At 33.8% G+C, this 23,652-nt stretch overlaps 1 protein-coding gene across 1 annotated transcript in view; it reads left to right on the forward strand.

Moving 5' to 3' along the window:
• Fim (plastin-2 fimbrin) overlaps positions 1-23,652 on the forward strand; it is a 64,649-nt gene that overhangs the window by 24,987 nt on the left and 16,010 nt on the right. Inside the window, exons 2-3 of the mRNA XM_073089989.1 lie at positions 19,421-19,507; positions 20,158-20,301. Coding sequence (XP_072946090.1) covers positions 19,421-19,507; positions 20,158-20,301 — 231 coding nt within the window. The remainder of the gene's footprint in view (positions 1-19,420; positions 19,508-20,157; positions 20,302-23,652) is intronic.

The following is a 23,652-nucleotide window of genomic DNA, read 5'->3' on the forward strand; positions in this document are numbered from 1 at the left end:
GTTTTCTTGTTTTTTTTTACGGTTTGTTAGATTCACATAAACATTATCACACAGAGACCAAATCCAACCAAAATATTGTAATTCTGCGCATAGTTCTACAAAGTTCCTCTACACGCGTCAACTTTTTATGACGATACTTTACGATGACTTGTTATTGTAAGATAACGATTATTGCTTTACTTTCTAATATCTGTCATTAGAAAGAAAAAAGGTGTTAAAACTTCCGACTAGATTTCCTCAGTGATTCGTATACTTCCTCATAACGCCTATAATAGACAGTTAGACTATAACAAAGAAATACTCAGACGTTAAACAACTGTATACTCACATCGTACAACGTAACCGTAATATCGTATTGTGTCCCTCAAGGTCCGTAAAAGTTCTTTGTTCGCTAAAAGGTTAAAAGAACGCTTTAGTACACTTACTATGAGAAACGCGAGAAGCGGTGTTTTTGTTATGTTAAATGTTGTTGGTTAAATATTTTAACGTAGAACAGCAGATTAAATGGAAGTGATAGTCTCCTGGTAAAATTCGCCCTATTAAGCTGGGCGTTCGGGGTTCGAATCCCAGACACCGTAGGTTTTTTGCAAGTTACATGCATTTTAAACAGATTTGACTAATAGTTAGTTAGCCTGTCTAATAGTTCTCTAAATCTTCTCAAAGATATGGAAAGTCTTCCAATCTCCAGTCGACCATCTTAATGGCATATGCTATGCCGTAATGCCTTAACACTATGAGAGGAAGACATAACCACTCACTCTGAGAGGAAGACCGTGCTCAGCTGTGGGATAGAAATGGGTTGAAGGCAGACATTATTTGCTTCCATCGAGTCTGAACACCCCAAAATTTGCCAAAACCAGTCACACATCTAATTCGCAAACCCGCCCGACATTGCTTAACTTTGTAGTACGTTATATTCTACACAAGCTGCTGGGATACGCGCGATTCATTATTTTAATTAATTATTAAGCGGTATAGAAAGATATTTTCAAACCCGACATTCGAAACATACCGGCATTTATTTTTTAACCCGTAAGCGACAAACAGTGTTGGTAAATCGGCATAATTTATATGTAATATGAATACACGGACGCAGTGTCGGATTTTGCAACGATTGCAAAATTGCAACGAGTTCCGTTTGCACTTTGCATTGTTTTGCTTGCGTATTTGCATATGTAGGAATGTTACACCAATGAATGGCTGAATATAATAAGGCAGCGCATCTAAAAATATTCAGTGTAGGTTGATAACTGATTCATGTATTATTTGTCCAAACGCAAAGAAGCAGACAGATAATCTACTATCCAATAGTTATAAATAAAATTGATATGTGTCTATAATTTCAAGACGGCTTTATAAAGATTTTAATGCCCTGGGGGCCTACCACCATCTTTTAAAAACCATCATAGTTCAGGAAAGTTTTATTTCCTCCTTAAAACAGTAAAATATTCCGTCATACACAGTTGAACAAACTGAAACCCTTATTAATTTTTCGCTTATCCATTGTATACATGGAACAGAAAAAACAAGATTGTATAAAACCAACTGAAATTGTCATATTTTGCTTAAAACGTTAAATTTCCTGCAAAAAAAGGAAAAGTATGATTAAAATAATATCGTTTGAAGAGGTGGTAGTAACCCCCTGTTTTCACGATGAAAAATAATAAAATAACAGTTTGTTCTTGATTGTCACATGACAAATAAATTTAAGGAGCTTTTAATTAACATAAAACGATTTTGAACTTTAAATGAAAAAATACATGAAAGAAAAACCTCTATTCTCTCTGGGCTATATATGCTATAGGTATATCATATCGCGTTTGTGTATGTTTGTGCGTCCAGGGTACTTTGTATTTTAATAAATAATAATTTTTATTTCTACTTCTAGTAATAGTACTTATATTAGTACAAAATAAGCCAAAGAGACACTTAAGCCTACAAAATGTACATAAGCAGAAAAAATTGCAAACAAAAGGTACATCCTAACTAGTACAATTGATCTGTCTTAAATGTCTGATCTTATCTGATAGTTTGATAAATGAGCGCCTAGGATGAGATTTCAGAAAATGTATCTAAAAAGGAACTAGGGGAAGTCGATGCGTCATCCATTTTGAAAGGAATTCTTTATTAATATTCATGCGTTTCAGAGTGGGTGGTATTTGACATTGAATAGACGTTACTTAGCATACTTTTAGATTAATGTAGTTCCGGAGATGAAATTGAGATGACTATCTACATAGGGGGCGTTTGCCTCTTATAAGATGGCTGTAGGCATTATTTTATTGGTACATTTTTTTAAATAATAAGTAGCACAGTATCGACTTGCAATCTCAATGCATATGTTGTTGTCTGGTTTATAAAATTATCTTTCGAGTGCCAGCAATCTAATCCGTCTAGTTTTGTGTGGGGATCCATTACCAGCAGTAGAACCGTAATGACTTTTAAAGTTGATCAGCGATGCTGTGAGCCGTATGTTGAACTAAGTTCTAATCACGTCCTATTTAAGGACAGAGAAATGATAGTCTTCAACTTAAGGTATTTACTAAGTTATCAATAATGTCTTGAATCTTCGGAACGGGAACGCTGTAGTAACTTTGGAACTGTTTATTTGTTTTTTTTTTTTTATCTACCTATTTATTTTATGTAGCTACTCCACAGCTGATTCGTCTTTAATTTAAATATCATGTGAACTTTCCGATGCGCAAGCGCTTGCCATACATAGGTGTACCGCTCACTTCCCATGCTCCGTTTCCCAAAGCTGTCATTGTTCGCTAATCATCTCGACCTGACCTTTGGAGTGGCGGATCAAGATGGGAAGCAAGGTATGTTTTAATTTGCATCAGGTACAAATACACATGGAAATTATTGTGTGAAGTACACACTTCTCATGTGCTCGCATTATTTTGAAAATTAACAGGTAGATAGATAGGTAAATATACTATTTAATGATTGTAGTAATCATTTTAATAAAATGAATTAAATGCGAAACATCCTACAACTACAAGCAATTCGGAGCGATTCCTTCCGGAAAATCCGTAACGATATAATTAAACCTTTTAACTAAATGTATTTTAGAATTCATAATACTGAACTTAAATATTAACAATGTAATTTAATAGTACACAATATATACGTAGGTATTATGGAGTCTACAAATCATCTTCAAGACCTACGTAAAGATGAAATAAATGAATGGATGAATAAAAACTAAAACCTACCATACTAATTTTAGTGTATAAATCAAGACATTGTTTAAAATTTAATATCAATTATATAAATTTTGTTAATAATATGATAAAATAAAAATTAATGTTCAAAACATATAATTAAGTAATTATTTAAGCGTGAGACCAAAACGCTTCAAGCAAGTTTTCAATGCCTCAGTGACAAACCTGGAAACTGATCGAAGATAAACCAGACCTTCAATTAAAACTGGCACTTCGGTACCTAGGTCACACTCATAATTTTAACTTTAATTTACCTTTCGTGGAAGTGCGAAACGGTTACGATTCCGTATCTGAGAATTAATGTCTCCGATAAACCTACGAATATCGTATTGAAATAATCACAGTGCGCCATTTTTGTTCATTGTTCGATTGTAAGGAAGTTGGAATATGCAACCCAGGGTCAATAGTATAAACTTGGGTGAGACGAATGGGTTTTCCGCCTATCAGCACTGTGACAGCTATTTTCTTATTAAATTACTAAAAGGAACAAAATGGAAAAATATGTCTGAAATTATGTTAACAAGCCGTGATCGTCATCAAATTGTTAAACTATCGCATTGCTGGTTGAGTTCTGAAGATTCGAATAGGGAAACGAGGAGGCCGCGTACTTTGAGAGCAAAAGGTACATAAATGCTGCTGTCTACTGGCCTCAGTCTTAGACCCGGCTCATATAGAATGAGAACAGCATAATTCCCGTAGTTGAAGCAGTCAGAAGCAAGTCAGAAGAAGCCATCAGAAGCAGTGAATTGGTTAAAAGTTAAAACAACTAATTCTCTTTATTTAAATGTAATTAATATGTAATTAAACGTTTTAATATGTAGTAAAAAACGTAAAAATAATGACGATATTCGCATATGGAAAAATTACTAATACTTATTTCAATATGCACATAATTTCATATAATGCATAGTACTCCGGAACCTCGGCGTGGGAAGACGATATTAATACCATTGAGTTATCACTATTTCCTTTATACTTTCTCTTACTACCCACAATATTAGCTTGACCTATTACCAGCTTTATATATTGTCACCTTCAACGTACGTGCTAAAAATAATTAAAAGATAATATAATTGTCGAATATAAGTTAATGCAATTAAACATACTACTTAATATGGAATGCAATTTTACGCGTTCGTTATTTTAACACGACCTCGAATCCAAATTAACAAAATAAAAAAATTTACGCCATCCGTTTTATGCGAGTACAATTTAAACGGTAATTAATAGTTTAATTAGTCGTCGTATACAAGAATTACATAAAAACAGTACCTAGTCAAGTATTAAAGTTAAAACGAACAATGGTTCATCTCATTTAGTTTCATTCGTAAAATCTATAGTATAGCTGACCCGGCAAACGTTATGTTGCCATATAAAAAATAAAAATCTAAATCATCGTTATAGAGAAATTACATTATAGAGAAACAAACAACATTAGAGAGAACATTATAGAGAAAGAAAAACAATTTTGTTCAAAAATTAAAAATATGTATATATTGAGGGTGAACAACCCTTATCACTTAGGGGTATTAAAATAGATAGTAGCCGATTCTCAGACCTACTGAATATGCATATAAAATAGGAAGGATAGGCAGAAGAAATAATTATTATTACAAAAAACAATTGCTTAAAAAAATGTCGATTTCACAATGTGTTTTCACAATTTGGACGTATCCAACTATACCTCAAATGTTCATAAATCCGTCAAGCCGTTTGGGCTCTTAGGACGTGACAAAGAATAAGACATACATACATACCCATGATAATGCCAAGTTAACGAACTAAATTATCTTTTTTTGTTAAATTAAAAATCTTTTAAGGATCATGTAAAAGACGCGAAGTGTTTATATAATCTTATTAGAAATACCATTTTCACTGGACAGGCTCTATAAATAGATTGACATATCAGATTAATCCCTTAATCGCCTTACGAATTACATTTATCGACCTTGGTATCGCATTTTATACGGTCATGGATCATTATTGTACACTATCATTAATCTTCTCCAGATTTGTATCAAGACATTAGTGGTAAGACCGTGCCCAAGGGAGGTGAGTCAGGCAAAAAGGATTGCATGATATAATATAATATTATGTACTAACTAGCCAGGTAACTGTGTTTTCGCCTACGTGTACTTCAGATCATAGTCTGAATTCCCATTGCTGGGCATAGCTCTAATGTCTCTTATCACGGCATAATCTGTTTGTATTATATACGAGTATAAGTATGGATTAGTAAATAAAGGAAAGTGGTGTAGGAATAGGTTAGTGGAGGACTCCACAATTGGATCTTTTAGCTTTCCTAAAGCTTAACATGTTAATGTTTAGGTATTATCCAATTTTATAACAGCCGTCTGATTCTCCTAAAGTATATAATTGTTCGGATAATGTGTAACAGTCTTCCTTGAAAAGACTGCCCATTTTTTGTTGCTTGATTTGACAAAATTCAACAGTGCTACAAATCTATGGGTAGTGCACATTTGTTCTGCTAGCGAATATTACAAATAGAACCGTAATTTTTAGGACATAAAAAGCGTCTATGTGATAAGATACAATGTCTTCTTGCATAGAAGTAATACTGAACGGCAGTCAGCACCTACATGTCTTGTTGTATTAACGGCAGTGGAACATGGTTATGGATCGTGTGATCCACTTACGTGCGTCCGGTGTCGTGCCCGAATGGATCGTCCTTTAAGGAACGGTTAAAGCCGGTTCCCATTAGGTCGTGATAGCTATCCATCCATCAGTAGTCTCCACAAGTGAACTGTTGGATGACTCGACTGTACTCTTCAAGAAGATTATTTTTAGAAGTTATAGTAGCTGATAATACATCACTACGTATGTGTCAAGTGTAGCAGATTGTACTAATCAGCAAATCTTTGCTTCCTTTCAAAAGTCTCCAAACCTCGAAGATAATCTGAGCAATTGTGTATTAATCGAATTCAAGAGCCATCTAAAACAATTTTATAAGCGTAGACTTAATTTTTTTCGATTATTATATCCACATAAAACATATCGTCAGCGACGATCTTTAACAAGGATATTCGCTCATATATTACCTCAATATTTCTCGTGTGTTACCTCCCTAAAGAGTTATTATGAAATAAGATATTACAAAGAATTCCAGAGAAAAATAGATTCTATTATTGAATCGTATTCTTCGAGTAACCGCGAAGCTAAATTACAAGAATTGCATGTAGCATGAATAGGACATATTCCAGAAATGCCCCGTTATCCCTGCAACGTTGAGTAATACAATTAGATGTGTAATATGCTTTATTACAAATTCCATTCATGGTTTTCCTATTATGGCTTTTACGCACGTCTATGTTACGTCATTTATATCTAGGGCTGCCAAGAATTTGCAATTTCAGTTTGTTTCACGGTACCTACTGCAATTCTATGAAAATTTCCCTGTTTCATAATTTTAAATATTTAGCAGAGAAATGTGATATATTTTTTTTTATTAAAAGTAAATACATTCCTTATTTATTTACGGGTTTTTAGTCTAAGGCTAAAAAGTTAATAACCTGTTTTCTTACCAATTTCTATTCTAGTCTGATTCAAAATAAATACATACAATCAAATTCTTCAATTTGGTTGTCGTTTCATGATACAATGTCGTCATATTTACCATTAGATTAATCCAAAATTACATTTACGCATGAACCCCCTTTTCTGGAAGTTCGTCTGTTTTATTTAATTAAAGACAAAGTTTATTTAGGATTCATTATACGGAAATAGATGTCGATAACTTGGGAGGATTAATCTAGTCTGTTACTATAATGAAATAAAAAGTATATATCGACAGCCCTTGTTATGAATAGGGCTGCGAGTTATGAATCGTAAACCGCAACGTCATTGGCCTGCGCTGATATCGTAGGGCTTCCCGTCCCCTAGTATTCCCCTGTTTTCGAGAAAAACATGAACCATCCATTTCAAAAATATTATGTGATCTATAGTTACATTAAACGTGACTTTAAGCAGGAATCACAGTAATAGCCAAGCATAATATTGCCCATCTGTCACTCTTTGTAAAGTTGTCTTTAAGTATAAATCCCTTTAAAATGTATTCACTAATTTACAAGATTGGTTCGTATATTATATGTATTTTGGTATAATACAATATTTCTAATTTACAAACAAAAACAAAATTTGCCAAGTGCAAGTCGAACACGACTCGCAAAGGGTTCCGTGCCACTCTTTTATTATTATTTTTATTTAGTATTTGTTGTTATATTCTGTAAAAAAACAAGTGCCTTTCTATTATGGTTCAAGAGCGAGAGCCTTGTGAGGAACTCGCAGACAGCGGAGGCTTTTAGTAATAGGGTTCGATTTTTACCCCTTTGTGTATGGAATACAAAGGTTTTAAAAATTACATGCAATCACCACAATTTCATTCATACGTAATAGTTTTCCACCATTCTCACCCTTCACAGAGGGTTCTGCTATCTTAACTTAAAAAACTCAGTAATATTTTCCCCATATTTCCACCCCACACATTTGAACAAATCCGGAGCCCATAGAACTGGATATTTAAGTAATACACAAATGAGATTGGTGTCGTGTCGTGACCTACGAGTATGTAATCCGGCTATAGCGAATCGTACCGTCAATCCGATCCGATCCGATTTCACGGATGTTACTTTATGATTTGTGTAATTACGTTTTTAATAGAAGTATTGGTAAGGTTGAGGAAATCTATATTATTACGGATAAAAATAAATTACTTTTAAATCACAACCTCACTTGGTTGTATGATATGATAGTAAATATTTTATGTTGGTTTTGTATATTAAAAGTTTGTACGAATTACTTTTTGTTATTAAGATTTTTAAGTACATTTCTGTACTGAGAGTGATACCAATAGTGAAAGAATTGCAAAGGTATAATGCGCCCTGCTTGTAAATGCGTGTGAAACCACGTGGTAAAGCCATTATGCTGTTATACTGTAATATTAGTCGATTATAGTGCAGTATAATTTATTATTTATAGTGAAGATCAGTTAGTGTAATATTATGTCTAGACTAGATAATATTAACACGAGCGCCAAAACATCGCCTTCCCCTATTCAATCAGTTCGGTCAAGCCCCCTAATCGTGTAAACATGGTCGGAGGTCCTTGACCCCTTTGCGGTCTTAATATAATGCATCCATATATGCTCAGTACACTTGTAGAATGTCGAATGGTGATTAAGATTGCCTTTACGCTTTATCGGACTGAAAGTTGGTTAGGTGCGTTGACCGTTCGCCCACGTCATATTTCTTTTATCACAAAATGGTTGGACTATTCCATTATGGACACCTCGATATATTTCTGGTGACAGGTGATTTTGATGTGGACAGCTAAAACCGTAAAATTATGACTGTTACAATGTAACAGAATTCGATTGTATCATTAGTTATATTGAGGCTGTCCCTGCTATATATTTGTAGTTATGGGCTATGTGCTTGTTTGCTACGAGTGCTTCAGCTTTATAAAATTAGTTAAACAGTTAAAAAGTCTTAGCAAATACCAACCTTTATATGTTTTATTTATATATTGTTCTAAACTTCCGTTATCTCTAGCATTTTTAAATGTCAATCAATATTTCTAAGTAGCTAAAAATATTCTTTGTAACAATCTCAAAAGTTACTTCTTTCATGCAAAAGTTTGGTCCGAATTGTTCCACTAATTTCCAAAATTAAGACTCAAATGACCAACATTCTTAACGTCTTGTAAACAAACACATTATCGATTTAAGTACTTATTAAGCTATTGCATAGCTTTTATCGCGGGCTTTGAGCGCGGCGACCGAATCGAGAAATTCCGTAACGAAAATAAGTAACACCTTTCAACAACTCGGTTGCCTGGAGACTTGATATCCAACTATCAAGTCTCCAGGCAACCGAGTTGTTGACTGTCAATAGAAAAATATGGATATAATTGAATAAAGTATTATTTTACATTCCTTATTATTTTATTTGATATTGGCGACGAGATGTCGAATGAACTAAAAAACAATAAGGAAATACGAGCCACATTACGTGGGTTAATGAAACGAACCGAAAATTACATTTCGGGAATAGAAAAAATTGACATTGAAGAAATAAATATACGACTGAATTCTTTACAAGAAAATTTGAACAAATTCTACGCGATTCAAGAAAAAATTGAATGGCTTACAGAAGAAGAAAATTTAGAAGAGGAAATAAAATACAGGTACGAATTTGAAGAAATATATACAAAGCTAAAATTTAAATTTTTGAATGTACAAAAAGAAAATAATTGGCTTATACCTGAATGTTCTTTTATATCAGCAAGAGCGGAAGTTTATTTGATAAACTGTTAACTGTCAAGGCACGCTTGAGACGTACACCTAATACAAAAGAGTTATCACCTTATCAGTTTATGTTCGGCAGAGAGGTAAGAACCTATATGCATGCCCTATTTAAGAAATCCGCCCCACTATCCAGATTACATTACAATGCACCGCCAACGCAGGAGTTCGGACAAGGTGATAAGGTACAAGTCCGCAGTTACACCAACCCAAGAGTTAAATGGGAGTTCGGAGTCGTCATCCGAAGATTAGGTAGACTCCATTATGAAGTCGGAACTGAAAATGGCATACTGGTGCGCCGTCACCTTGACCAAATGCTGCCGGCGCCCCTGGTGGTGTAAGTGAAAATAGCGGTGGAGGACTGTTGGATATCAAGTCTCCAGGCAACCGAGTTGTTGACTATCAATAGAAAAATATGGATATAATTGAATAAAGTATTATTTTACATTCCTTATTATTTTATTTGATAACCTTAATTCGTCAACTTGAACACAGATGGCAGTAATACACATTTTTTATAATCCGTGCAGAAATCTTAAAATTGCGTGAAGTATATTTTATATTCCCATTATAAAATTCAAAATTATATTACCATATTATCAAAATAATATGTTTTATCAACATAAGCTATGTTGAATTCTGGATTGATAAAATAACGTAAAAGAGTGTTTGTTATTTTTAAACGTACAATTACAACTGACAGACTTGACAGCACAAAATCAAAACGCCATTATGATTTATGATTTATGGTACAAATAATTTGTGTACAAAGTGTTTTAAATATGAACAACCAGCAATATAAATGGATCAATGCGATAATGCATTGATCCATTTATATTGCTGTTTGTTAATACTTTACGTCTCCTATTAAATACTTTTCTATTTTATATTTTAGAATGTTCAGTCTTGCTTGGAGTTATGAAATGTAATAAAATAGTGGATAAGGATGTATTAATGTTGATGATTATGGAAGAATACATTGTATTTCTGGAATTCCTTCTGAGCGTTTTCATAGCATAAAAAATGCTATGCAATAGCTTTACCGCGGCAGTCTCCGAGTGCCACACGTATTTTTTTTAATTATATTACATTATAGGTTTATTTACTTATGTGTTACATAGGAATAAGGTTTACTAAACGATATATGCTTCCATGTACGCGGAGTATCCGATTTAATTGCGGTCAAGTACTACTTATATTATATCTGTTGAACTAAACAGCTGATACGATAACGTGCTTATATAAGTAAACCAAGAAAGTGTAGCTAGGCCTCCGTTATGTAAACTGGCCGAAGACAAACAACAACCACTAATACATACATGGCAACTACATATTGTACATAATATGTTTGCATACATAACCTACTATCACCATGTAGATACCTAAGTAACTGATTTAGATTTTTGTAATAGTTCAGATTGTTTGTGTACGTCTTTGTGTCAATTCATGGTGTCCTCAATACAAGAATATTCTTCTCCCAAATAACAATAGAGTTATGTCTGAGATTGACCATAATCGTGTATATTATCACGAATACTAAGTTCGAACACTCCTACGCCAAAACGAAACATTTTACCACTGACCGTTCTACCAACTTTAGATCCACCAATGTTCCTGTCTATTTGGAAAAGATGTATGTTTCTAATATACGTTCTAATATATCTTAAAACTGTTATATTGTACTTAGAAAATGGTAATTTTGATATTCTACAATGCAATTATACTTATTGGTATAGATACATATTTATATGATACTGATTATTACTATAATGATTACCTATCTACCGATAACACCTAAGCTATGCATAGATAACATCCACCATTTTATCTACAATTATTTCATTGTAAAAATTCTTAATATTTTATACTCTGTGAATGTTATCGGCGTAATAAAATATTTGATAGATAAATTACATTCAAATTCTATGTAATTTACTGATTATTAGAAAAATGTTTTATAAGCCACAAACATGGTTTATTTTTTATTACTTCCGTGCTATGCAATGTTAATGATTTTATTCTCGTTATTATTAGCATGGTTCGAAACCAAACCAACTTTGAATTATACAAGTATTTTGTTTTATTCCTAACCTGTTAACTTCCAGAACCTAAACCAACAAGTTGTATAAGTTCACAAACGCAATGATATAAAAATGCAATTTTACACATATTAACGGATTAACGATTAACGTTAACTTGCGTTAATTCTTTCGAAATGTAACGCTTTAACGCTTAACGAAGCTAACTTTTTTTGTAGCGGATTAACGATTAACGAAGTTAACTATTTGATTAACGGTGCCCAGCTATGATGGTTTCACTGTAACGATATTTTAGTTGTAATATGGAACCGATATAATTAATTGCAATCGTAGTAATTAAACTTTTGCTCTCGTATTGATAAGATAAGGAAGTTTTCTAATAACTAACTTGTTGGTATTCATTCTTTCATCATATCGCATTATAGCATATGCCGCCCAGATAAGATTATATTCTCAACTAAATTCAGCTACAGGTGCGCTGCTACCCTTGAGGTCTAGGCTGCTTCGGAAAAGCAGTATCCCATTCCACATCCTTCATATTCCTGCTGTCAGGTAGAAATAGGTACCACCTTCAAACTGAGAATTTCATGCAGAGTAACTTAAACCACATGTTTAAGTAACTCAGTTAGCCCGAAGGGATAGATTAACATTTCGGTTTAAATTTATTCGCCGTAGTGTAAATAATTTACTTCACGTTATGTCCTGATCATAATTCTCAAACAAGCTCACAGTTATAAGAACTGGTCGCCGGCCATAGTACGCGTCAGATACTCGTGTTATGTAAACACGTCGGTCGTGAATCATCCTATGACTCATACGCGATGGTTTTGTGGCATGTTAACCCTTTTGTGCCGTGAGCTTGCGGTGCGTAATATTTTTATTAACCCTAAAATATTCTTGTTATTACTTGTTGTAATAGTGGTCCTTTTGTGAATATTATGGTATCTATTATGAAGCCCGTTTGGTATTTTATAGACCAAATATATACTTATATTTTTTAATTTTAGATATGTATATGTATAACACATGGGTCATAATGTCCCGTATATAAAATTTAATTAGTAGTTATTTCCTTTTTATAATAATCACTAATTAATGCCTTTAATTTAGGTCATTAGAGTGATTATTAATTTACAATATTTTCGTTGTTTATTAAACGGAATTAATAATTTATACCTACAGAAAGGATAAACTTATTAAACGTATAAATATATCGTAATTGGTTTCCAAAATAGAATTAAATACGTTTGAATAATTAATTAAATTAACTATTACCAACTTTATTACCAAGAATAAGGAAGGTAATACATTACTGGTAATGTACTATAACTATGTACTATAAATATGTATGTATGTAATATACATATTTATTTCCATAGAAGTCAAGTCACTCCTATACACTGATTCATTATTTTCCTAAATAAGATATAGGTTTGTATTGAATTTAATATGAAATGTAATAATAAACCTGTTTATACAACTTCTAAGGTGCTAACAAGTCATAGTAGATTTCCGTGAATAAACGGCTTATTGACGCAGCACTTTGAAATAAAAAACTCATTTCTATTTAATGCATCCAGTTACTTTAACTATATTAATTATTATTACAAGCCTACAGGAACTATGTACAATAGTGTTATGTTAAATCTATGATTCACTCGGAATAATTCAACATTTATCACCAAATAATATAATAACCTTCTTTGAATATATTTTTGCCTGCACAATTTAATTTTTCTCACGTATTTCTAGCAATTTTATATACGACATAGGAGTAGCAGACGAGCATGCATTCAGTCCATCTGATGGTAAGTGGCTACTGCCGCCCATGGACATCTGTAATCAACGCCAAATAGGACTAGATATTCCTATCTGAGGTCTGCCACAAATACGCCGTTACCTCTGAGTACTAAATTGGAACCTCTCGGAAATGTATGTCTCCCTTACCACACATCAACCCAGAACACAACAGCGCTTAACACTTCTGTTATTGGGCAGAAATAGTTCGGTGGTGCCATCTGAGTACAAAGAATTCCACCTTCAATAATTTAAAAAAATAATATTTTCAAAAAAACATTATTTTTAAACAGTACGACAGTCGATTTGTAGGTGCCCCTAATTTATCTCACTGCTAGTATATACAAAAATGATGAACATAATTGTGTAAAAAGTTGAACCTTGATCCTGTTTCGTATCGCCCTTGATAATTAACCCATTAAGCGAGCACGGGAGTATCCGATCGCTAATGGGTCACCCCGGTTTCAATTAGGCGATACTGCGGGGTTATCGTACATGACCTGTGTATTATCTACGTAGTTAGGAGTATTACTGATAGTTATAGGTGTACTGATCTGTTTGTTTGAACTTTGCAATGCTTGAATACTTTGATAGGTAATAACTAATAAGTGAAAACATATACGATAATTGGCTTGATTTATGTTGATAATGGATTCACTTAACACCGACACTCAATATTGTGTTAAGTGAATAAATATGGGTACCGATTGAGATGGGATTTTTAGAGGTTTTGATAAATATATGTGCAATGCTAATGGACATACACAAAAATAGATGGATTTTACATCGACATTGGGTTCTGGATCCAGAACCCAGAGTTCTTACCGACCTCAGAAACGATTAGAATCTATTTGATTACAGATATCCAGAACCAAACTAGTTTGAAAAAAAATATTAAAGAAGAGTCCCACATGGCAGTATTTACTAACAGTAATGACTCTACATTTTGATACAAAAAGAATGTTTTCATAGTTATGATAATGAAGTACGGGATTTAAAAATGTAAACATTTTTTTGACCTGCATGAATGATTTAAAAGTCCAAGCGAGCCAAGTGAACGCGGTTTTGAATAAATGAATAAAACATTACTCAACATGTTTACAAAACGATGATATCATATTTTTGTGTGAAGTACGAAATATTTTACGTCTGTGTAATGTTTCTGTTCGAAACGATGTAAGGGTCGTACCACACGAGCGACTGTAATATAATATTTAAGCAACTGAGTCGCCGAAGTTCGTCAACGACCGAGTTAAGGTCGATGAAGATAGCCGAGGACAGGCGAAGACAGTTGACGACATACGCTGGCGATTGCTGACAGCCGATGCCAGTAGTTGACAAACGACGACAATAGACGATAGTTAGTTATGGTCGTTGACAACAACCGGCGACAATCAAACAACAGTCGGCCACTGTCGTCGACATGATCTGTCGCTCGTGTGTAAGCTTCCTAAGAGAATTTTACTATACAAGTGTTTCTCGTTTGTTCCGACCTTGTACACTAAACAAACGGAGCGTTACTTCATTAACATTGTACAATATGCTCTATGACGGAAAGTGATTTTAGATTCGTAAAAGAGAATTATGAAAGAAAGAAATTACTATATTTAATGAAGCGACGACGGATATGGGAAACCATTCTTTGGGACCTTTTTGTTGACTACGTTTCTTGTATTTATTTCTACGCATAATAGCATGAGCAATGAATATTAATTATGATATAGAATTCCCATGGTATCAGCCGTATTAATTTAAGGCGTTTGTATACTTTTTCGGTAGGTATTCGCATAGTTTTGATGAATTTAAAACGTAATGTAAAACAAACAGACATCCAAAATCTTTTTAGTTTTGCTGACAGAAACACTAATGGGCACAGATTTTCCCTTACAACTGGAGCAAGCCTGAATAATTTACCACGCAGCTTCAAAGCCGATTTGTAAATAACTTATTATCATTTACCTTTGATGTATTCCTTATTCTTTTTGTCTCTCGAAATAAAAAAAATCTTGGAGACGATCACATTGATTATAATATATATATATATATATATAATATATATTTCTAATAGGTATAAAGAACTTCACGTATTACCAGATATCGATATCATATCGAACTTATATCACCGATGAGTAATGAATCGTGAATCGTAATCAATTTACGTTAGACAAACACATAATATGATTGTTTCTTGGACGATTCAATACGTATTATTATAGTAATGGTATCGTAACTCATTGTATTGCGTTAAATAGGTAATTGTGTAATTTGTGAATCGATGTTTGTTTCGCAAAATCACAAAAGAAAAAAATACGTGTGGCACTCGGAGACTGCCGCGGTAAAGCTATTGCATAGCATTTTTTATGCTATGAAAACGCTCAGAAGGAATTCCAGAAATACAATGTATTCTTCCATAATCATCAACATTAATACATCCTTATCCACTATTTTATTACATTTCATAACTCCAAGCAAGACTGAACATTCTAAAATATAAAATAGAAAAGTATTTAATAGGAGACGTAAAGTATTAACAAACAGCAATATAAATGGATCAATGCATTATCGCATTGATCCATTTATATTGCTGGTTGTTCATATTTAAAACACTTTGTACACAAATTATTTGTACCATAAATCATAAATCATAATGGCGTTTTGATTTTGTGCTGTCAAGTCTGTCAGTTGTAATTGTACGTTTAAAAATAACAAACACTCTTTTACGTTATTTTATCAATCCAGAATTCAACATAGCTTATGTTGATAAAACATATTATTTTGATAATATGGTAATATAATTTTGAATTTTATAATGGGAATATAAAATATACTTCACGCAATTTTAAGATTTCTGCACGGATTATAAAAAATGTGTATTACTGCCATCTGTGTTCAAGTTGACGAATTAAGGTTATCAAATAAAATAATAAGGAATGTAAAATAATACTTTATTCAATTATATCCATATTTTTCTATTGATAGTCAACAACTCGGTTGCCTGGAGACTTGATATCCAACAGTCCTCCACCGCTATTTTCACTTACACCACCAGGGGCGCCGGCAGCATTTGGTCAAGGTGACGGCGCACCAGTATGCCATTTTCAGTTCCGACTTCATAATGGAGTCTACCTAATCTTCGGATGACGACTCCGAACTCCCATTTAACTCTTGGGTTGGTGTAACTGCGGACTTGTACCTTATCACCTTGTCCGAACTCCTGCGTTGGCGGTGCATTGTAATGTAATCTGGATAGTGGGGCGGATTTCTTAAATAGGGCATGCATATAGGTTCTTACCTCTCTGCCGAACATAAACTGATAAGGTGATAACTCTTTTGTATTAGGTGTACGTCTCAAGCGTGCCTTGACAGTTAACAGTTTATCAAATAAACTTCCGCTCTTGCTGATATAAAAGAACATTCAGGTATAAGCCAATTATTTTCTTTTTGTACATTCAAAAATTTAAATTTTAGCTTTGTATATATTTCTTCAAATTCGTACCTGTATTTTATTTCCTCTTCTAAATTTTCTTCTTCTGTAAGCCATTCAATTTTTTCTTGAATCGCGTAGAATTTGTTCAAATTTTCTTGTAAAGAATTCAGTCGTATATTTATTTCTTCAATGTCAATTTTTTCTATTCCCGAAATGTAATTTTCGGTTCGTTTCATTAACCCACGTAATGTGGCTCGTATTTCCTTATTGTTTTTTAGTTCATTCGACATCTCGTCGCCAATATCAAATAAAATAATAAGGAATGTAAAATAATACTTTATTCAATTATATCCATATTTTTCTATTGACAGTCAACAACTCGGTTGCCTGGAGACTTGATAGTTGGATATCAAGTCTCCAGGCAACCGAGTTGTTGAAAGGTGTTACTTATTTTCGTTACGGAATTTCTCGATTCGGTCGCCGCGCTCAAAGCCCGCGATAAAAGCTATGCAATAGCTTAAAAAGTAAAATAGTGACGTCAATTCGCAACGTCCTAGCAACCTGGAATTTTTACTCTACATGGACTAAATAAACATGAAATAGTTAATTAAGAATGGTTCTTCGTCATGTTATTTAAAGGTTAAATACTGGTTTACCACAAATTTATTTCGGCTTAGCTTTTATTACTGTTAACCAGAAATGCATCAGTAAAATTTGATATTCATTGTGATTTTAAGCAAATTCAACTGATTGTATATATCGAGTAATGTTAAAAAATAGTATATTTCTAATACCATACTTACATATAGTGTTTTATAGAAAGAATAAAAAAGACTGGGTCACTTATTTCGAATGAGAAATTTGTAGAGCGATCCATCTGCAAAAAAGATTTTGTGTATTATGTTCACATCCAATAAATAGTACATAATCATCTTTATTTAGTCAATTGAAGGATTACAATATACACACATAGTCATAAGCGCATCAAAAATAATTGAATATGCCGATTAAGGCGTTCTAAATTTATGGCACTCACATAAACTTAATTTATAAGCATAATCAGTATAATATAGTATGCAAATTCGAAATACAATAGGTAAATTAATATAATACAAATCATATTACAATAAGCAACCCTATTTAATCTCGTATCTCCCAGCTCCTTTCAAACAGCGTCCAAGGTGCTCATAGTTAGACAGTTGGCCTTTTACGGTCATGATTTTTGATAGCATTGCAGTTGCACCTCGTCGGTGCACGGAGTCTCATTACCATAAATATTGTGTACTTGAACCGTCTGGGACCGAAAAGGCGTGCCCAAGGTTCGTTGTAATAACGTAAATGTTGTATAAAGGTGTGTTTTTAAAAGCCTGGAGTAAATTTTGTTTTGTATAGTTGTTGTATTTTGTTTTCTATGTTCAGTATTAAAAGTGTTAAAATGCTTTACAGCAGCTATTAGGATTTTTCTTCTTTCATACATACTAGTAGGTAAATAGGAACATGTTGTTTATAGCTACAATTAGGTACCGATGAAACCAATTAACGCGACGTTCTCATATATATATCACGAAAGATAGTATAATATAGTATGTTATATTTTACCGATTATGGTAAGATACAAAAATAAGCTTAATTCTCGAGGTATGATCATGTACATTAAAATTAAGTAAAAATAAATGTAAGATTCTATTTTAATATCTGTGTTTCTCGTATACGCACGCAAAGGAATACAAGTCATCTTACATAGTCCTTAAATTAATCCAAATTTAAAAATATATGTGTAAGAGGCCTTATTTCCCATTTTGGACAGTGTCGGTGAGTTGACTACACCAGACTGACCGTGGCCGAGCCGCTTAAATTAATACAATTTTACGCCCGCCGGTGTCAATATCAAAAGTAGAATTTTAATTCCGCTCTCGCTTTTGTTAAATTTAATGGATCTTAATGTGATAAACGGTTAAAAAGTTAACAGTGAAAAGATTCATAATCTGAAAGTGTCTTACAATATTAAAATCAAGTGAACGTTTCTTCATAAAAATGCACTAAAGAATAAATCTTCATAATGAGTAATGGATCTATGATGAATTAATACTGTAATAATGAAGTTTTTTACTGTAAAAAGTTCTCATTCGTTGAGTGGTGCGCAAACAGTATACATATGTAGAAATGATTTAAAAAATATTATCTTGGATTTTAATATACCACTGGAAACCTTCCACGGTCGTTATGATCGATAAGTGGAACCTGAGAATATCACTGGGACATTTGTCAATTAAAATGTCAAGTATAGAGTTGAAATGACAACAACATTTGAATGTCATTTCAGTAAAAAGCAAAAAGGTCTAATACATGATGAATTTTGGTATTCTTAGATTATAGATCGTTCGCTCGGTAAAATATACGTATGAGGTGTGCAAATAATAGATACGGTTCGCCTTTACACTATTCAACTCCACGCCATTAAAATCCGCAAATCCTTAAAAAAACTAACGAATGCAATTTAATTGAGAAGCTTTCGTCACGCGGCTCTCGGTTCAAACTGATCATAAATGGTAATTGATTGATAAGTCCTTCGAACATGTGATTGTAACGTGATTTGTTTGTTTGTTCTCAGCTGGACACAAGCGGCAATGGCTACATTGACCTGAAGGAGCTGAAGGACGCCCTGGACGGCGTTGGATACAAAATTCCACAATGGAAAGTGAGTAAAAAGTCAAGTTTAATCGTATTTTGCGTTATTGTATAATGGATGTGTCATATGATCTACCTGAAAGTAAATACTTCAAATAGTGCTTCGTCAAATCAACACAGATTCGCTCTAAGATGGGACATCTTTTGTAACTATTATTAGCCTCATCATATTCTACAGACGCTGCAAGAATGCCAATGAACATCGAAACCTATCATTTAATGGACCGTTTTAGTTGTATCACTTTCCAAACTCATAGTGAAGTTACTTTGCTGTAACCATATGCATAAACAACAGCCATAGCGTTAATTAAAAGTACCAATAATAAGTTTTCTCACTGTAATTAGCGTAAGCTCGAACCAGGTTTAAATAGTTAAACTAACAAACAGCTTGTAGTCACTACCTACTAAGATTCTGTGTGCATAAGTATCCAATAGTCTCCATGGACATAAAGAAAACTGTATAAACCCCATTTTCAGATATGCGCCATGCGAAATTTTCAGATATGAATTTAGAGGTTTCTTGAATTGGATTTTTTCCATATTTCAACGCTTTTATGTTTTTTATAAGGAGTTTCGTGATCTGTATATACTATCCTAATTGTCCTTTCTGCTGTGGTAATAACAAACCCAGAGCTAATCAGAATCGTAATCATTTTCAAGGTGCGGTGCATGATCGAGGAGTACTACGACAATGGATCCAAGCATGGACGAGGCGTCAACGGCAACATGAACGGCGATGCCCGCAAGAACGGCATGTCGCTCACCGAGTTTGAGGAGCTGTGTGGCAATCTTAAGGCTCAACAGGTAACTATAGTATATTTATTTCAATATAGAAGAAGCAAACGAGAATGAAGTCCATTTAGTGGTAAGTGTTCGCTGCCGCTCATGAACAACTGTAATAAACCCCAAATAAAATATAGGAGTGCTACCTGACGTCGGCTGCAGATACGTTGATACCTCTAAGGACTAAGTTGGACCGATTCAGATCAGCATGTTTCCCTTACCACATCCTTCAAACTGGAACACAACAGCACTGAGCATTGCTGTTATTAAGCCGGTTTGGAGGTAGTGCCTCCCAAAACACCCACAGAAAATTCAATCTTAAAATATCATACTAAGAAGTATTCATAGTTTTGGACTTGAAGCATTAGTTCCTTTATCTATGACCTTAGGGCGGTTTCAATTATTCTGTATTTCTATGAAACCGCTTGGCAAAGACTGATTTAATATGCCTTTGGTCGTTAATCGGCAGTAATAGGACATTCAATGTGTGCCTGAGCTAAGAGCAAACCAATCAGTATACTTACCTTGTGTTCGTTGTTATTTTAACACTAATTTATAGTAGGTAATACTTATTCAAGTCATATTTCCTTGTAGCGCCGTGTGATGCAAAGTGTACGAGTAGGTGACAATTGCAAGGCTTATTATCCTGAATGTCAATTATTTTAATAGTGGTACATTAAAGCTATTTTAAAACCGCACAGCGCAAATATAAGACCGTTCACAGTTATGCACAATGCAATGGGTTTGATAGGAATTCTATTCATAAAACCTAGGTATCCGATCATCTGTCTGTATTACTGTGTATGTATTTTTTTAAAGTTTCTGCTATTCTCTCTATAAATGGTAATGCAAGGGTCAAACTTGTGACTTTTAAAAATTAAACAATACATAGTAGAAACCAGTTAGGTATAAGTATCTCGATAGTATTGAATCAATATATTTTTTTTTCGGTAACTTCATAACACAAAGATATTCTCTAGAGGTACAGAACCATCGTGAAGGATCGGTTAAGTGAGTTGAACCGACACGCACTTTACCGATTAAAAAAATACTGAAGTTAAGTTTATACAAAGCCAAAGTAGGTTTACAAAAAGTGATACATCATCATTAATGAGAAGAATTAGGCCATAGTCCAGCGCGCTGGCCATGAACGAATTGGTAGACTTCACATACCTTTGAAAACATTTTTTTGTATGACAAAAAGTCATACATAACGTCTCAAACGAGATAAAAGCTACATCAATATAAATACGAAGCCCTCCATCAGTTTATATGTGCAACAAACAAAGGCATTACCGATAAACCGGTATTGATGCGACCAATAAATAAATCAATAGCAGCCGTTAACCGGGACACATAAGTTTTAACGGCTTAACGAGTTTTATTAGGTGCAATGGCTGTCAAACCAATAAGCGATAAATGGCTGTAGAGGTTACGAAGGGCACATTATTTATATTGTCCGTATATTATGTCAAGCAAGGGAGTGAGAAGACAGTCTTTCTCGGTCTATCTTGCGTTTTAGGTCATTGTTTCTCAACTTTGTCATTGAGATCCTAAAAATATAAATAAATTGGGAATATTTGCTAGTGCTGTTTTACATTGTTGAATGATATAGTCTTTTGTATAACGTGTGGTGTGGTAAGGGATACATTATGTTCCAAAACATTTTGGCTTAATTCTTCTGCAGTAATGACGCATCTGTGGCCGACTATAGGTAGGATTCTAATCTTACCTAGGGTTGATTACAGATTTTCACGGGCGGTAGTAGCCACTTACCATCAGGTGGACTGCATGCTCTTCTTCTATACCTATATTATATAACCTAAACATAAGACGTTGTATTCGATATAATATCGTCAATCACCATTTAAGTTATTTGATGTAAAGTTTAAAACAAATAATTAATTTGTGGCCTTTTTTGAAAATAAGTAGTTATTTATTGAAGTTACGTAAATTTATTACTACGTCAATTATACACCTGAGTAAGGTTGACGTAATTGATATCGTGATCATACTTTTATGGAAACTACTCGTACGAAAATAATTAAGTAAACTTAAACCATTAAAATACAAGAAGATAAACAAGATAAAATGACAATGATAGCATGATAGCCCATTGGTTTAGATAAACAAGATAAAATGACAATGATAGCATGATAGCCCATTGGTTTGAAAATCGGTGGTCCGAGGTTCTAATCCCAGATTGCTTTTTTAATTATGTGCATATTGCAAATTAATTATCACTTATTATAATTTATTTAAACGGAAAAGGAAAATATCGCGTAAAAACCTGCACACATGAGAGTTCTTAAAAATATTAATTCTTAAGGATGTGTGAAGTCTACCAATGCGCTTGGTTAGCTCGCTGGACTAAAGCCAAAACTCCTCTCACTCTGAGAGATAACCAGAGGGAGAGTAATGGGTTGACGACGACCACAAAACTTAACCCATTAAATGAATTACACAAGATATGTTACACGTAAACCCAAAGTATCGACGTATTGAAGACTGATGACTGTACTTTTGGGACACATTGGTAACAAGGGGACAGTGTAGGGATAAATGGTCACATGAATCAGTCATTTACGATTTACGAACCATTACCATATATGTACGAATTTTACAACACAAATGGTTTTTACCGTTAGTGTTGGTATTTTCAGTGACAAAAATGAATCAGGGTGGTAAAAGGAAAACTTACAATGACGTAAAGCATCTGTATTTTTGGAAACAGTAAATGTAATCGATCAACAAAAATGTATAGCCAGCTACTTGCCATTAAATATTTATAATCTTTTTTACTACACGACATAAAAGTCTGCATTTATACGACATTAAGTATACCTACTAGCAGTGATAGCTTAGTAGTTAAGAAACGCGGCCTCTTGATCGAGGGGTCCGAGGTTCAAATCTCAGGCACGCACCTCTGATTTTTTCAAAGTTATATGCGTATTACAAGTTAATTATCACTTACTCAAACGGTGAAGGAAAACATCGTGAGGAAACCTGCATACTTGAGAAACCCTAAGTCAAAAGTATGTGAAGTCTACCAGGCCAGCGCGGTGGACTATGGCCTAATCCTACTCATTCTGAGAGGAGACCCGTGCCCAGCAGTGGGACATTAATGGGTTGATGATGAAGCATACCTACATTAGATAGATTATATAAAAAAAAAACTGCTTATGCAATGGCTGTCAAGTCAATAAAGCGATAAATTGTAATAGGTCGGCCTGAGGTTAAATAGACATTATTTATAATGTCGCTGCATTGTTTATGCCGTGGGGTGAACGTTCTGATCGAAATCTAGACGTATAGATGCCCGTCTGGAACCTTATGCTATTAGGTTTGTCTGTCTACCTTCCTAAGGGGTTC

The sequence above is a fragment of the Epargyreus clarus genome, unplaced genomic scaffold (assembly GCF_041222505.1).
Source record: "Epargyreus clarus isolate Ecla_fem2 unplaced genomic scaffold, WU_Ecla_fem_2.2 ptg000031l, whole genome shotgun sequence".
Taxonomy (NCBI): domain Eukaryota; kingdom Metazoa; phylum Arthropoda; class Insecta; order Lepidoptera; family Hesperiidae; genus Epargyreus; species Epargyreus clarus.